This window comes from Myotis davidii, unplaced genomic scaffold (genome assembly GCF_000327345.1).
Source record: "Myotis davidii unplaced genomic scaffold, ASM32734v1 scaffold1446, whole genome shotgun sequence".
NCBI classification, from domain to species: Eukaryota; Metazoa; Chordata; class Mammalia; order Chiroptera; family Vespertilionidae; genus Myotis; species Myotis davidii.
Window position 1 is genome coordinate 355,936 of NW_006296803.1, and position 17,456 is coordinate 373,391.

At 48.0% G+C, this 17,456-nt stretch overlaps 1 protein-coding gene across 1 annotated transcript in view; it reads left to right on the forward strand.

Moving 5' to 3' along the window:
• ADAMTS2 (ADAM metallopeptidase with thrombospondin type 1 motif 2) overlaps positions 1–17,456 on the forward strand; it is a 204,994-nt gene that overhangs the window by 116,492 nt on the left and 71,046 nt on the right. The window contains exons 6-9 of the mRNA XM_015569666.1: positions 6,157–6,262; positions 6,910–7,053; positions 7,440–7,572; positions 8,783–8,896. Of these exons, the coding sequence (XP_015425152.1) occupies positions 6,157–6,262; positions 6,910–7,053; positions 7,440–7,572; positions 8,783–8,896 (497 nt within the window). The remainder of the gene's footprint in view (positions 1–6,156; positions 6,263–6,909; positions 7,054–7,439; positions 7,573–8,782; positions 8,897–17,456) is intronic.

Sequence of the window (17,456 nt, forward strand, 5' to 3'; positions counted from 1 at the left end):
CTTCCTGCCCCTGGCTGCCAGCTGCCAGCTGGGGCCTTCCTTCCTCGGCTGCCGGCTGAGGCCTTCCTTTGTTTAGCACTGCACCCTGGTAGTCAGCACACATCATAGTGAGCAGTCAAATTCCTGGTCACTTGAACTCCCAAAGGGACATTTTGCATATTAGCCTATTATTATATAGGATAGCCAAGTTCTGGAAATAGTCCAAGTGCCCATCAGTAGAAGAGTAGGCAAAAAAGCTGTGGTACATTTAAACAATGGAATACTATGTAGCTGTAAAAAAGAAGGAACTTTTACCATTCCCAACAGCATGGATGGACCTGGAGAGCATTATGCTAAGCAAAATAAGCCAGTCAGAGAAATATAAATATCACATGATCTCATTCATTTGCAGAATATAATGAACATCATAAACTGATGAACAAAAATACAGAGACAGAGAAGCATTGAACAGACTTGCAAACTTCAGTGGGAAGGTGGGGGCGGGGATTTAGAGATCAACCAAAGGATTGAACAGACTTTCAAACTTCAGTGGGAAGGTGGGGGCGGGGATTTAGAGATCAACCAAAGGACTTGTATGCTGGACTGACAATTCTCAGGCGGAAAGGGGTGCGGGGGGTTTGGGAAGAGACTGGACAAAAATCGTACACCTATGGATGAGGATGGGGGGAGGGAAGTGTAAGGGCAGAGGGTGGGGTGGGATCCAGGTTGAGGGGAGCTATGGGGTAGGGGGGGAAGAGGGACAACTTTAATAATCTGAACAATAAAGATTTAATTAAAAAAATAAAAACATAAAAATAAATATATAATGAAATTAAAAACCAAGTAGTTATTAATACGTGTTAGATTGGCAAAATAAAATTGCATCTTTGCATTAAAAAAAACTGTGGTACATCTACACAATGGAATACGATGCTACTGTCAAAAAGAAAGGACTTTTACCATTCCCAACAGCATGGATGGACCTGGAGAGCATTATGCTAAATAAAATACGCCAGTCTGAGAAAGATAAATATCACATGACCTCATTCATTTGTGGAATATAATGAATAACATAAATTGATGAACAAAAATAGGTCCAGAGACAGAGAAGCATCAAACAGACTGTCAAACCTCGAAGGGAAGACAGGAGAGGGGGAGGGAGGGCAGTAAGAGATCAACCAAAGGACTTGTATGCATGCATATACACATAACCAATAAACACAAACACTGCACATAAGCAATGGACACAGACACTAAGGGGGTGAGGGCATGTGCTGGGGGGTGAAGGTGACCGGGGGGAAGTCAACGGGGGGAAAAAGAGACATATGTAATACTATATATAATACTTTAAACAATAAAAAAAATAGTAAATAAAATTTTTTAAAAAATTAAAAACCTACTACACAAGCAACCTATGGGGTGCTTTTGTTGCCCAAAGATACCCTGGCTGTCTCTGACTCTCACCGCTCCATGGCACCTTTTCCAGCCACACACAACCATAAAGATCTCCTGTGAGAGGGAGCAACCGCAAGGCTCTGGCATCACCCCAGTCCTATGCAGATAGCCACCAGGCTGCTGGGTGAATTGCTCATGTGCTCATGCATCTGGCCATTGGAAATCACAGCTACAAGCAGACTCTCTTTCTTCTTCACCTTTAGTCACTAACTCTCTGGCTTTGTCCTCTCTTCTCCTGCTGGCAAGAAAGTTATGAATGGAATGTACGAATTCCAGTCCATGTGTGTGCTCAAGAATAAAAATTAAATAAAAATTAAATAAATTAATAAAAGTAATAAATAAATAAATAAAATACAAATGAATCTCTATACTAAAAAAAATGACATCATTAATCTATTGAGGGAAAATATTCATAATACATATCCTGTATCTAATAAAGAACTTATATCTGAAATATATGAACTCTAACAAATCAATAGGACAATGTCAATGATGATAATAATCAAACAACCTAGTGGAACATTGGCAAGAGACTTTCTCAGGCTCTTAACAGAACATGAATGATTCATAAATATATGAAAAGATGTTCAGCCTCAGTTGACATTAGGGAAATTCAATCAAAACCACAATCAAAATCCAGAACACGCCTAGTAGAATGGCTAAAATAAAAAAGACTGAAAACCCCTCATCTTGCTGAGGATGGGGATATGCATTTTCATACTCCTCTGGTAGGAATATAAATTGATACAGCTACTTTGGAAAACTGTTCAGCAGTATTATTTAAAGCTGAACAAAAACCCACCCTGCAGTGACACTCCCAGATATGCTCCCACCAGAAGTGCACACACATGTGCACCGAAAGATGATGCAGGAACATTCAGGGCAGCATTACTTACAATAACTCCTAAACACAGAGTTACTTAATCCATCAACAGGGAGCAGATGAAGATATATTAACACAGTAATCAGAACTATGGGTACATACCACACTGGAGATGAATCTCACACATGGAATGCTGAGTGAAAAGCTTGACAGAGAAGAATATATACTTAGGATTCCATTTACTTTGGCTTTGTAAGTGGGCAAAACTGATCTGTGTTATTAAAAGTTAGGGAAGGAGGGGTGTCCCAAGAAGGGGCTTCTGCAGTGTGAGTACAGTTTTATTTCATGACCAGGTAGGTGCCCATGTGGGTGTGATCACTTTGTGATAATTCTCTAGTTGTATCCTTATTACTTGTGCATTTTAATGGACATTTGTTGCACTTCAAAAGAAAGAACTTGAGCAATCTATATAGAAACTAGAGTCCCAGTGCATAAATTTGTGCACCAGTGGGGTCCCTTGTCCTGGCCTGCAGGATCAGGCCAAAACTGGCTCTCCAACATCCCCAAGGAGTCCCGGATTACAAGAGGGCACAGGCCATGTCAAGGGGCCCCACTGGAGCATGGTCGGTGCCAGGAAGGGATGCAGGAGGTTAGCCAGCCAGCGAGGGACCGCGGGAGGGCTCCAGGGCATGTCCAGGCCCCAGAAGCAACCTAACCTACCGGTCAGAGAGTCTGCTCCCTGGTGGTCAGTGCATGTCATAGCGATTGCTCAACCGGTAGACTGTCTGGCCCCTGGTGGTCAGTGCACATCATAGCAAGTGGTTGAGCGGCCTTAGCATATCACTAGCATATTACACTTTGATTGGTTGAATGACCGACCAGTCGACCAGACACTTAGCATATTAGGCTTTTATTATATAGGATAATTATTCAGAGGAGTGGACTCATTTCACCCACCTCATCCTCTATGGATAGTCATTTTTATTAGTTTCTGGTTGATCATTCCAGTAATCCTTCTTATAAACACAAGCATATTTATACTTATTCCTCTCACCACTTTCTTCCCTGAATTATTACATGCACTTCTTTGCTTCTCATTCCACTCTCTGTGCTGACCACTTGCCCATATTTGCATTACTAGGGAGACTTCTCCAGTGATGCTGGTCAGGCTAAGATTCATTTCTGTTAATAAACTATCTCTGACACTAGAGTGGCTCCCTTTCAGCACCACAGTGGGACACAGGTGGGAACAGGGAATGTGACTCCAGCCCATTCAGCACAGATCAAGGGGTTGCTCTCACCCCTTCAAAGTCTATAGCTGACTAATAGAGCACTCTGTCAGTCTTGTTGTCCAGGCAAGAGCGCTAATGGGAAGCAGAGCTGTTCCACAGGAGAGGAAACTGTCCCATAGGAGAGGAAGCTTTTATATTAAGTGACCTCATCCTTCATTTAAAAATATGAAAGAAGCCCTAGCTGGTTTGGTTAAGTGGATAGAGTGTTGGCCTGCAGACTGAAGGGTCCTCGGTTCGATTCCAGTCAAGGGCACATACCTCAGTTGCAGTATCCTGGCCCTGGTAGGGGGCATGCAGGAGGCAACCAGTTGGTGTCTCTCTCTCACATCAATGTTTCTCTCTGTCTCTCCCTTTCTCTTCCACTCTTTCTAAAAACCAATAGAAAAAATATCCTTGGATGAGGATTTAAAAAAAGTGAAAGGAGCCCAGCTGGTGTTGCTCAGTGGTTGAGCATCAACCTATGAACCAGGAGGTCACAGTTAGATTCCTGAGGGCTTGATCACCTTCTCCCTTTCTTTCTGAAATCAATAAAAATATATTTTAAAAATAAAATAAATATGTGAAAGGATCAACAGTTTGGAGTGACTAAAGGAAGTGGAGGGTCAGTTTGTCTGAATGACATCTGAGAAGCACATGAAGGACTTATAAGCAGGCTGGTCTTTACAAAGCAAACCTTTTCCTTCTCTTCCCTTCACCCTCTATTGGAAGCATAAACATCTGTAGCCAGAACCCCACCACCCCCCCCAGAAGAGATTCTGTATGTGTTTTTATTTTTATTTGTTTTAATAATTATCATACAATAAAATTAGTCCCATAAATAAATAAATAAATAAATAAATAAAAATGTGAAAGGACAGGTAAGGATTATTAGACATTAAAAAAATGGACCACATTGAAAAACAAAATCAGAAAACTGACTCCAGAGGAAATAGACAATATAGAAAATGAAAAAGAACTTTTTAAAAAGTAATATTCCAAGAATGTTTAAAAAAATATGCCCATAAACCCCGAACAGGTTGCTAAGAAGAATTAGAAAATGAAGAAGAGTTTTTATGAAATTAAAGATGTGATGGGTAAAACAAAAAATTCAAAAGCTGAAGTAAAAAGTCAAGAGCATCCAAAAATATTAAAATATGAGAGAAAAGTTAGATGTAGATAATTCAGGACGTCCAATATATATCTAAAATTTCCAGAAAGAGAGAACAGCAGCTAAATAAAATAAAAGGGAAGAATATAAAGATACTTTTTCAAATCTCCAGATCATAAAGGCTCACATAATGCTAAGCAGGGTGAGTGAGAAATACTTGCACAAGGCACATTCATAGGCAAGGTATGTATACAAAGGACAGAGGGAGGATCTCCCAAATTTTGCTCTGGCACCCTGATTTAAGAACAATCATCTCAAAATCCACAGAGCAAAACATACTTGAAGATACAGATTTTCTTGTTTATTCCAAGTGAAAAAGATTTCTGTGCTTGTACAGACAAGTTTAAAATCACACTTTTTTCCCTTCTTCTCAACTTTTCTCTTTGGATAAATTGTCCTGGTATCTCCCCATGGGAGTTTAGGGGAGTGAGACTAGATCAGGGCTCCTAGAGCTGGGGCCTCTGGCTTTGTGGGCCTCTCAAACCCCTGAGGTATCATAGCAGAGGCCCCACTTGGCACAGGCAGCTCTGTATGCACTTCTTTATCTTGCCCAGGGCCAAATGGCAGGTCCCATTTTCTGGTTTTGCTGTTTTAGATGGGGTAGGGCATCCCACCCACCCCCTTCCTGTCAGTGGTTGTGCAGTTGGTCCTGGAGGCTTCCCTGGGACTTCTGAAGAAATCCAGTGACTAGGCTCAACCCAGCAGGGCTCAGTCCTCCTCCGCAGGCTTTCCCACCCTCCTTGTTCCTCAGCCCTGCCTTGCTTTCTGTGGGTCTCCACAGGGCCACACAGTGTCAATGGACTGGCAAAATGCACTGCATCTCCTCTCTGTTTTCTGTGAATTCAGTGTCTTTCAAAGCCGTTTGACTGGGTGGGATGGCTGGAGGGTCACTGTGCATCAGTGTCAGGGGGGGATGTGCCCTGCTACCACCACCCCTCCTACTCTCTGCCTTCCATCTCTGGGTGCACCTTTCCCTTAAACTCCTGATGGAGGGGACCCTTTGATAGGAATGTGGCTCAGAATCTTCTCAGCCAAAGCTCAGAGTTAGCTGAGTTATAGCTGCGTGCCCTCAGACTACTTGGCTCATCCCCTCTGTGGCCAGCAGGGCAGGGTGGCACATTAGTATTCATTGCCTGGCTCTGCCTCTGAGCAGCTTTGAGGACCACCCTCACCACAGCCCTCTGTGTCTTATGAAAGTAGGTCTAGCTGGAGTCTTACAGGTCACCCAGCAAAGTTGGAAGCTGGGAGGTTGTGTGCAAGAGAATGGCAAGTGGGAGGGTGCCCAGGTGGCAGATAGTTCTCCCAGGTGAGATCTGGGCTTGGGAAACTGAGCGGCAGAACTGAGGCCTGCTGCCTGGGGTGAGAGTCTTCTGAGCTGTGCCAGCCTGGAGCAGTCAACTCCGCTCATTTGGGGATGGTGAGGTCACTGGGAGCTGGAGCCACCCTTTGTCTCCTCCCAGGCTATGCTCCTGTCACCGGGATGTGCCACCCCGTTCGCAGTTGCACCCTGAACCATGAGGACGGCTTCTCCTCGGCGTTTGTGGTAGCCCACGAGACCGGCCACGTGTAAGTGGCCTCACAGTCCTGGTTGTCTGGGGAAGGTTGGGGTTTGAGGGACCCCACTTCTCTGAACCCTGAGAGGCACAGACCCATATGAAAAAGATATGATGACCTGTCCTCCCAGCACTGCATAGGGCAGACCCAAGGTTCACTTCCTATTGAGGAAACATAACAAAGAAAGAGCCGAGTGGGTGCTGGGGATCTTCCCTGGATTACCCCACTTTACAGATGAATAACTGAGGCTTTGAGGGATGCTGGCCCTGGAACATGCCCCAGGCACCACCTAAATCTCCAGGCTGGACAGATACTGATGGGAAGCACCACAGGGCCGCTGGGCCTGTGTGGGGAGTGTGCTAAGAAGATACCCGGAGAGCTGGGCTCCACTGCAATCTCATGTCACAGCCCACTGCCTTGGGGACAGGACACTGAGAGGCATGTTGCTGGATGTCATCTCCCCAGTGTGTCCCTGCCTTTCAGATTCTACCAATGGAAACTTGGTATCACCTGGCTTAGGGCAGACTAAAACAGCAAAGGTCCAGGAGGGCCCAGTGGAGGGAGGTTGGGGGGCCCTCCCAGCATTTGGGTGGGGTAGAGCTGACAGGTTAGTGCAGCCAGGTGAGGGTCCAGTGAGGCTGCCTTGGCTCCCTCAACAGGCTAGGCATGGAACATGATGGGCAGGGCAACCGCTGTGGCGACGAGGTACGGCTGGGCAGCATCATGGCACCCCTGGTGCAGGCAGCCTTCCACCGCTTCCACTGGTCCCGCTGCAGCCAGCAAGAGCTGAGCCGCTACCTGCAGTGAGTACCACCCATGTCCCCCAGGACAACCTGAAACCCTGAGGTGCATGTCCCAGTGTTCCTGGGCCCAATGCAAATCCCCAGACCTTGGGTCCTCCAATTTGAGGTACAGGGGAGGTGAGAGGGACAGAGCAGTGCAGGTCAGTGTGGGGGATCCCACTGTTGGGGAGCACCTTTAAAGGACACTTGGGATCTGGGCAAATCAGGTCCTGGGTAGTTCACACAAAGAAACAGAGATGCAGCAGGGAAACTGAGGCAGCCCAGCTGAGAGCTGGGGTGTGCAGACAGGCCCATCATCACAGCTCCAGAAGGGGCCTCACAGCCCCACAGACTGGATGGCCAGTCCGGCTGAAGGCAGCTTGCAGTGCTCACGTGTCCCCTCACAGCTCCTATGACTGCCTGCGGGATGACCCCTTCGCCCACGACTGGCCGGCGCTGCCCCAGCTTCCTGGGCTGCACTACTCCATGAACGAGCAGTGCCGCTTCGACTTCGGCCTGGGCTACATGATGTGCACCGCGGTGAGTGTCGGAGTTGGCACCTGGGGCAGCATCTCCCTCTGCACCCAGTCACACACAGTGCCCACCCTGCCCACCTAGACTTGGTCCTGGGCAGGGAGCACACAGCTGACAAGGGTTGCAACCTGGGGAGCATAAAGGGATGGTGGGGGCATGGTGTGGCCCCTGCGTGGTCTGCAGAATTCAAGAGGGTTTCCCTAGGAAGAAGCAAGGTGTAAAGGTTGAATGGGAGGACAGGGCATTCCAGAAGGCAGAAATCACATGTGCAAAGGCCTAAAGGTGCAGGAACATAGCATGCTGAGGAGCAACCAATTGTTCCCCAGGGTTGAATGCCAAGACAAAGCCATTAGCATCAACACAGGTCATCAAAATTGAGTGTATCTGCTGATTGAGGCCCACCAGGTTTGAGACAGTATGGCAAGAGCAGTGGTGTATATTCTCATTACACACCACTGAGAATTAGTGTCTGACTCAATGCTCATCCCACCTCCATGTAGGAAGTAAGCAAAGTATTCCACTTTACAGATGAGGAAATTGAGGCCCGGAGGGGTTAGGTAAACTGCCTAAGGCCACACAGTGAGCAGGTGGTGGATCTGGGTACTGATGAGGCTGTCTAACCTCTTGCATGTTGGCCTAAGGAAGGTGGTGGGCAATGGGGAGCTCTGTAAAAGTTTGAAGAAGGAGAGCATGCCTAGGTCTGAGTTTTAGCTGTATCCCTCAGGCATGTCCTGGAGGAAGGGCTATCAGATAGGAAGCAGAAAGGTCAGGAAAGAGATCCAGAGGACAAGGCTGGAGCAAAGACAGGAACAGAGGAGAGGGCTTCAGGAGAAATTCAAGAGGTGGAGTGTTCATAGCAGGGGAACAGGGGGTGCCCTTAGGGCCCTGTAGTGATAGCTCCTGGGCCAGAGAGATGCCCACCCAGCCCTCATGCCAGGCTCACTGGCTCCCCAGTCTGTCCAGGCTCCATGGGGGCTGCAGCCAACAAGGGTTGAAGGCCGGGGAGGACAGTATCCCACAGAGACTTGAATTAGCAGCTGTACTCTCAAGATTATTATGGCCTCAGAATCACATGGAATTCAGGGCACCCACTGGCCACACAAGCCTATTACAGGCAGTCAAGCTGTGCCAGTTGCACAGCTGTCCAAGAGGTCTCTGGCCAATAGGGTCCCCACAGTGGGAAGCACCCTGACCAGTGGCTGGTGTTCTCTTCCAGTTCCGGACCTTCGATCCCTGCAAGCAGCTGTGGTGCAGCCATCCTGACAATCCCTACTTTTGCAAGACCAAGAAGGGCCCCCCACTGGATGGGACCATGTGTGCACCTGGCAAGGTGAGTCAGGGCAGACGGCAGGCCCCATGACATTCTCAGATATCCAGAGAGTCCTTGGGGTGGAGCTGGGGGCTTTTCCTGCCTCCTTTCTAATAATCCCCACTCTCCAAGCTTCTGCCCTTGTGCTTCCCACACACTGTTTTTTATTTTCAGAGCAAACCCGATGTCTCAGAGCACCTGTCTGTGCTTCAACCCTCTGCCTAGAGAACTCCCTCCTCTGAGGAGCAGCTGGGGGATGCCAGCAGACTCAGTCCCGCCTGCACACTGTGCGTGACTGGGTCACTTCACCTTGAGGCCAACATTGGAGTCAGGTGGCTGCTGGGTCCCCAGGCTTAGCTTCAGGCTTAGACTCTAGAATTTGGTATTTGCCCCTTAGAGAGCCAACTTGTCCCTTGAGGTTGCTCAGTAGTCACCCACCATCACCTGCCATCCTCCCAGGCCCACTTCTCACCTCCAGCAAATTGCCAGAAAAACAAGCTTTTCTCTCCCAGTACTTTGTCTCCTAACTCACAGCCTAATTCTCATCGGCTCCGATGAAGTCTCATACCTACCTCTCAGCCAGTCACTTGCAACGGGGCTGGCTTTTGCAGATGTGCCTAAACCTGGGTCACAGCCCCCCAGGGCTCAACCCACTGAAGCCGTGTATACCTACTCTGTGGGGGAGGGTCGTGGACTCCAATGCAGGTTCCCCCAACCCAGGCCTGAAAAGTCCCCAGATAGGCTGGGCCTGAGGTTCTTCCAGGTGGGTCTTAAATTCTGCTTAATTTTATTTTGTTTGTGGTGGAGCTTCTTAAATCTACAGATTCCCAGGCCCACCCCTCTGCAGGTTTTGGTTTGCAATAAGGATCAGGAATTGTTTTTGCTATTTTTTAAATTATGGGGAAATCTAAGTAACATAAAACATGCTATTTTAACCACTTTAAAGTATACAATTCAGAGATGTTTAGTTACATCACTACTTTATAGTTCCAGAACTTTTCACCACCCCAAAAGAAGACCCCATTAAGCACTGAGTCTCCATTTCCTTCCTCTCTCCAGCCCCTGGCAACCACTGATATACTCTCAGTCTCTGTGTATTTGCCTATTCTGGAATTTCCTATAACTGGAATCATATATTATGTGGCCTTTTACTAGTATATCCGTCGTCTTTCACTCAGCATAACATCTCCAAGGTTCCATGTTGTGGCCTGTGTCAGTGCTTCATACCTTTCTGTGGCTGTGTAACGTCCCACTGTCTAAATGGACCACATTCTGTGGATCTGTTTGTCCTTCAGTGAGCATTTGAGTTGACTCCATCTTCTGGCATTTGTGAATGTGCTGCTGTGAGCATTCACGAGCGTATTTTGTTTGAAGGCCTAGGACAGTGCTGGCGAACCTATGACACGTGTGTCAGAGGTGACACACGAACTCATTTTTTTGGTTGATTTTTCTTTGTTAAATGGCATTTAAATATATAAAATAAATATCAAAAATATAAATCTTTGTTTTACTATGGTTGCAAATATCAAAAAATTTCTATATGTGACACGGCACCAGAGTTAAGTTAGGGTTTTTCAAAATGCTGACACGCCGAGCTCAAAAGGTTCGCCATCATTGACCTAGGACTTGGTATTTTTAAGAGATGCCCAGGTGATTTGGCTGTGCCCCCAGACTTAATGAATTCTTAGAAGTTTGAGGTGGGATATCCTATATAATAAAAGTCTAATATGCTAAGTGTCCAGTAGGCCAGTGGGCCATTCAACCAATCAAAGCATATGCTAATGATATTCTAAGGCTGCTCAACCACTAGCTATGATGTGTACTGACCACCAGCGGGCAGACACTCTGACCAGTAGGTTACCTTGCTGCTGGGATCCAGCAAATTGACACTGAAAAATACAGGCTGGACATGCCCTGGAGCCCTCCTATGGTCCCCTCCCTGGCTGGCCAACTTCCTGTGTCCCTCTCCAGACCCGATCATGCACCAGTGGGGTCCCTTGGCCTGGCCTGCACCCTCTCGAAGTCTGGGACCCCTCAAGGGATGCTGAAGAGCTGGTTTCAGCCCAATCCCACAGGCCAGGCCAAGGGACCCCCACTGGTGCACGAATTCATGCACTGGGCCTCTAGTTGGTAATAAATGCCAGGAACCTAATGATATCAGTACTAACCACATAGCCCTCTAACCCCACAGGAGCTTGACAAAGGGAACAGGGCCCTGAAGCATTTGCCATTACCCCAGTGAGGGTCTCAGTACACTCTGAGCTGGATGATGAGACTATCTCAGCATGGTTTCCTCCCCCAGCCACCCTTCCCTATCCACAGTGGCCAGAGAGACTGTGGATAGAGCAGGAGGCAAGTCCTGCCCAGGTGTGCTCACCTGGAGTGTGTGGCTGGTCTTCACCCACAGTCACCTGGCCACTGGGAGAATGCAGGTCAAAGGATGCTTACACCCCCAACTGATTGGCTCCCTTCTCCTGTGGGATGGTGGAGTATGGTGAGGAAGATGGGCAGATGTGGCCAAAGAGCCCCATCCTCACAGAAACGACTGACCCAGCCATGGCCCTTCACTCATTTTGGTGGTAGGACCCTTTGTTAATTTAGCCCAGTAAATAAAATTGTCATTTTGTATTAAAAACAAAAACAAAAACAGAGCTATGCTGATTGAAGGGCCAGAGTTGGGGCTCAACTCAGCCTGCATGGTTCACAAGAGCACAGTTTGAAATCTGACCTAAACCAGGGATTCTTGTTGTGTGGGGTGAGGCTGGAGGGGCAAAGGGAGAGAGTAGGGGGGTGGGCACCTCCTGGGGCCAATCAGAATCCTCCACCTGTGTGCATTTATAAGTTCAATACTTTAATTGTTATTGCAATGTAATTTTATATTTGGAAGTTAGTCACTTCTTACCTTCAAGAAAAGCCACCAGGGCAAGAAGAAAGGGAGTGGGGAGGAAACAGGGGTGAAGTCTGGCCAGGATGGAGAAATAGCAGATCATCTTAGGCTGTCCCTCCTGTCCCTCTTTGTTCCACCCTTCCCTCAAGCTCCTCAGCAAGGGTCACCCAGCATTCAGGCTCTGGTCACTGCCTGGGATGGGATCCTCATTGTCCACATTCCCCAGTGGACCATCCCAAGCACATTCTCCCCTCTCAACCTTCACTGTCACATTATACCCCTGCTCACATAGTTCTGTGTGTTCACCATTACTAAGAAACAGAATACTCTCTGTTCTCTACATAGATTTGATCTGTAGAGAAGCAGAAGATAAACCTTTAGTTTCATGGTCCACTCATTGTTTGCCCCAAGTTGCACACTGTGGTGGTTCAGAACCATGTGCTTAGGCAGGGTTAGGCTGAAAGGGTCAGGTGCTTAGGAACCAGGGCTAGTGGGTGTGCAGCTTTCTCATGGGTGGGCAGGTGTGGATAGAAGGGAGATATGAACATGTTGCCCTTGGACAAGGAAGGGGACAATGCACCTGAGGTTTAGGCTGAAGAAGCTAGACGTCCCTCAACTCCATATACACCCATCCATTTATTAATTCATTCGCTCATTCATTCCATGTATCAGGCCTGCTCCACCTCCATGGTTCCTGTTGTCTGTGGGCATCGGCCATGAATGTGAAGAAGCAGTGGTGACATGATAGTGAAGACAGGGATGAGGAGTGGCCTGTCAGGGAGCTCAGGGAGACACTCAGTCAGTGACCCCCGCTGAAGCTCAAGGGTGTAGAGAAGTGGGAGCAGCACTCCAGGCAGAGAGCGTGTGTTTAGTGGACTGTGCTGAGGAGAGCATGGCAGATAAGAGGAGCATGGTATTTGAAAGTTAGTATATTAATTGAAAACGTCAGATAGAGTAAAGCCAGCAGGAGATGATTGTTATTGAAAAGGGAGTTTTTCCTCACAGATCTCAAAAGGAGTGTCCCACCCCTATCCCCTAGTGTGCCACACAGGGAAGAGGGGGAAGACACCAGAAAGCAGCAGGGTGGGTCAGGAAGCAGAGGGACGTGGGAACTGTGGTTTCCACAGGAAGAAACAGTGGACACTGAAGCCGGGTAAGCAGGCTTAGGATTGGCTAGTGTGAACATGTCAATGGTCACTGGGGCATAGGAGCTGCCTGTAGCCCTCTGGCACTTGTCTCTGGGTGATAAGGACAAGTGGTCCAGAGTGTGAGAGCCTGCAGAGGAGGTGGTTGGGGTGGGAGCTCTGGATTAGGTGGTTTGCATATGAAGGCATGTTCTCAGGTTAGTAGTTCACTATCTCTAGGAACTAGCCAACCCCAGGAGGGGCAGCCCCTCCAGAATCAGCAAGGCCCCAGATGTCACAGTATCAGAATCCTATCTAATAATAGACAAACATGGTAATTGACCGTACCTTTGCCATGCCTCCCATTGGATAATCCACACAATATGCAAATTAACTGCCAACAAAGATGGTGGCTAATTTGCATGCTGCAGGCAGGGTGGGCCAGTGCGAGCCGCCATCCGGGCCCCTGTGTGCTGCCTAAGCCCCACCGCCAGCTGGCACCCCCGTGTGCGGCGAGCTGCCTAAGCTCGCGGGACCCCTGTGAGCAGCCCTGGGCAGCGGGGCTTGACACAGCGAATAAGCCACCTAAGCCCCACAGGACCCCCATAAGTGGCCCTGGGCAGCGGGGCTTGGTGGTGCGATTGGCCTGAGGAAGCCCTATTATTGTAGGAATCCTCCTGCAATGGGCTTCTAGTCCAGAAAATAAAAGGCATGGTTAACACATGTGGCTCCCAGGAAGTTTGGGTGATTGTGGGAGAGAGGGAAGGACTAACTGACCTAAGTGTTTCCTGTGCCTGCTTGGTGTGCTGCCCTGTCCAGTGTACTGGAGACCTGGCTCAGATCTGCTCTCTGATGGGCTTGGCTTTCAGCCATGAAGCCTATATGCATGTACTGTGGCGGCAAGGCCAGGCCAAAGTACAAAGGGTCCTCCCAGGTGGATATGCCCCGCAGGCCAGGCTGGTGGCTTCACCTTGCCCTCCCTGCTAGAGCCAGGGTCAAGGCAACAGGAGGAAGACAGGCCCAGCCAGGTGCTTCTGCCTCAGTGTGTCTCGGCAGGAAAGGGTCCTTCCTCTATGTGCTCTTGTGTCCACATGAAGCACCCTGGGGAAGCATCAGCCACCCTAATTTTCACGAACTTCTGAGGACTGTTTCAGAGATACATGCCTGATGCAAAGGCCTCATGATGTTCCTGTGTTGTGCTTATGTTTCCTGTATAGCTGAGAATTGGCAGACAGGCATAGTGACAGGGATACCCAGAGTTTAAGCCCTGGGTCCCTCCTTCCTCGCCGTGTGACCTGGTGCCATTCTTTCCTAGGGCGAGTCAGCTAAGTGCCCAATTTGCTTATCCTCACATCCCAAGCTCCTGGCACATGGTATCCACTGGGGACATGCTGATGGATGGAGAATGGAGACCCAGGGCCTCAATAGTTCAGAAATGCTAAATATTCCCTTCCTGAAACAGAAAGCCTGCCATTCAGGCTTCCAGACCCACCAGGCAGTGTTCCTGGCCTGCTAGGTATGTCAGCGCTGTCTGGAGTACCTAGAACCGTGGTCGGCAAACCACAGCTCATGAGCCACATGCGGCTCTTTGGCCCCTTCAGTGTGGCTCTTCCACAAAATATCACGTGCGGGCGCGCACATACAGTGCGATTGAAACTTCGTGACCCATGTGCAGAAGTCGGTATTTTGTGGAAGAGCTGCACTGAAGGGGTCAAAGAGCTGCCTGTGGCTCACGAGCCGCAGTTTGCTGACCACTGACTTAGCCCATGACACAGCCCAGTCAGGTTGTCCCGGGGTTCTGTGATAAACTCCAAATTCACTCAGGACATGTGAAATTGTGCTTTTAAATATTTAACTATCTCTACTGGATGAAATATTTGTAAGCATTTAAACATGTTATATAGCCTTTTAATAACATTAAACTGTTTCTCCCATAATAGCACTGAGGTATCAAAATAGAAGCATGTTCATTCAGGGTAACTTCCCTCTGTTTAGTACTCATAGTCATCCAGGAGGAAATAAACCAAAAGTGTAGAGGAGCAGGTTCTGTGTGGTGGAGTCATGGTGTTTTCCTTTCTTTCTCAACTTTTGCTGAGTTGTCATTTTCTGCTTGATGCACCTGCATTGCCTCTGGTCATTTGGACCCAGGTCTACAGGGAGCTGGTCCATTGAACTATGGGACTGGATGGTATCCTGAGTTTTGTGGGGCCCAGTTCCCCATTTACATACTGGCACCAATTTGTCCAATGGGAACAAGGGGACCACTGTGTAGCCTCTTCCATTATCTTGGCCTTTGATTCCCATGGCCACCAGTAACTTAGAGGCCCAACCACAGTCATAGCCTTCAGAGGTACCAGGAGTACTCCCTCACTTCGTCTGTGTTGGCTTGGGCTATTCTAACAAAAATGCTGGGGTTTAAAACAACACATATCTCCTCACAGTTCTGGAGGCTTGAAGCCTGACATCAGGGTGCCCACATAGTCAGGTTCTGGTGAAGGTTGCAGGCTGCCATTGTCTTTCTGTCTTCTCACATTTTGGAAAGAAAAGGCATCTCTCTCATGTCTTATTATAAACGCATTAATGTCATTCCTGAGGGCTTCACCCTCATGCATTAATCACCTTCCAAAGGCCCACATTCTAATATCATCTCAGTGGGGATCAGTCTTCAACATACGCATTATGGGATGATACAAATATTCAGTTCACAGCCTTCCCTTACGTGGGCTCTCTTTCTTGCCTGACAGCTTCACCCTGCTCTCTCAGCTGAGGAGGACACCAGCCAGCATTTCTGTGGGGTCTTCCCTTCCCTTCCATGGTTGAGTGAGGGGCACTTTGGAGTGAGCAATGAGGTCCCCAATGTACAGGAAGAACATGTCCAGCATCACTGGTGGCCTGCAGTTAACCCTGCCTGATTCCAGATTGTTTGTGACTATGCTTGCTGGCCATGTGCCCAGATGGAGCCCATGAGCACTTATCTGGAGTCTGGGGAGGAGAACCCAGAGAGTGGCAGCTTCTGCAGGGCCTTCAATGGACACAGTCTGTCAGGCAGGCGTGGAAGTGCTACTGTGTTAGGAAGGAAGAGGAGAGATGGCCTCCATGCAGACATGTGCTCAAAAGTAGGGAGTCAAGGAAGGGCCTGCCTGAGAGATAAGAACCAGGAGGGATGCCTGGGGATGACTTGGGCATGGAGAAGGCAGCACAGCTCTCCTGGAAATCGACTCTGACAGAGATCCACAGGCAGGGACTTTGCTGGAGACAATGTGGATCAACACCTGCAGGAGAGTGAGACATTGAACAGCCATGTGGTCATGACATGGGGCTCAGCCGACACCAGGAGCCCTAGGCTGGGCTGGGCTGGCCTTTCAGAGTTGTTCCCAAACTTTATGAGTCATTGGCCATGACTGTCCCCAGGAAAGGGACATGACCCTGGGCTAGGCAGCCCTCTGACTGAGGGAATGTCCAGAAGAGTGATGATTCAACTGCCATCCACCAGCAACCAACACACTTGGCCGCTGGAGGAGAAAGAGCCTTGATCTGTGCAAGGGTCTCATCACAGCATCCACTTCAGCAAGGGTGGGGGAAGGAAGTGGAGCTCAGGATGTCTCCTGAGGAAAAGCACTCAGAGGGAGGGAGAAAAGAAATGGCAGTCTGCCAGTGCCTGGCCTGGTGGTGGGAGATAGAGCAAGTCATGCAGAGCCTTTACCTGTGGACCAGGGTTTAATCTTCATTCTGCAGCAGGGGAGCCCACAGAAGGGTTGAGGAGAACAGAGCTGGATTTACAGTGAAGCTTATGATAAGCTTTGGGGCACCTCACTTGCCTGGGCCCCTTTCAAGGTCCTGGGAGGGGCCTCACAATATGTTCACATGGTTGTATATTTTCATAAATTCGAAGGTAAGATATTTTAAACATAATCAATTAAGATCACTTCTATTTTCACTCTACCTTCCCCTCTGAAACACTTCTATGCAGCCTGGCATGAGAGTAGCTATGGGTGCCTTGTGGGTTTGGCTCAGGATAAATTAGATTGGGATGTATTTATTGGCTTATTTACATGGTCCTCAGCATCTCTCAAGTGTAATTAAATTACTGTATCTGTCCAGATGTAAGAATAACTTCCAGAAAAACTATGGCCACTGTGCCAACTCACCCACGGCTATTGCAGGATACATACCGTGTGCAGCCCATTCTCCTGAACTCAATGGAGAAAAGCTGCCTCAACTGTACCTGAGGTCATGACTGCTTCTATATTTGCAACAGTTTTTGTTTACTTTTGGAGTTTGTCTTGTAGATGGGACATTTTAAACACAGACCCAACTTGGGTATTTTTTTAGAAAGGTGTAACAAGATGCTGCACCTGTCTCAAAGCTGTCAAGCATTCATACATGTTACAAAAAAATAAGGGAAACCTGAATGCATGTGAAATGTAAAAAGTTTATTCAAAATGTTGATAAAGCTTTAACACACTAGTTTCACTACCATTTTGAAAGTTGTTTTGGAATGCTATAATAAAGTAAAGAAACTACAGACTTCTAATATATATAATATATATATATTATATATATGTATATA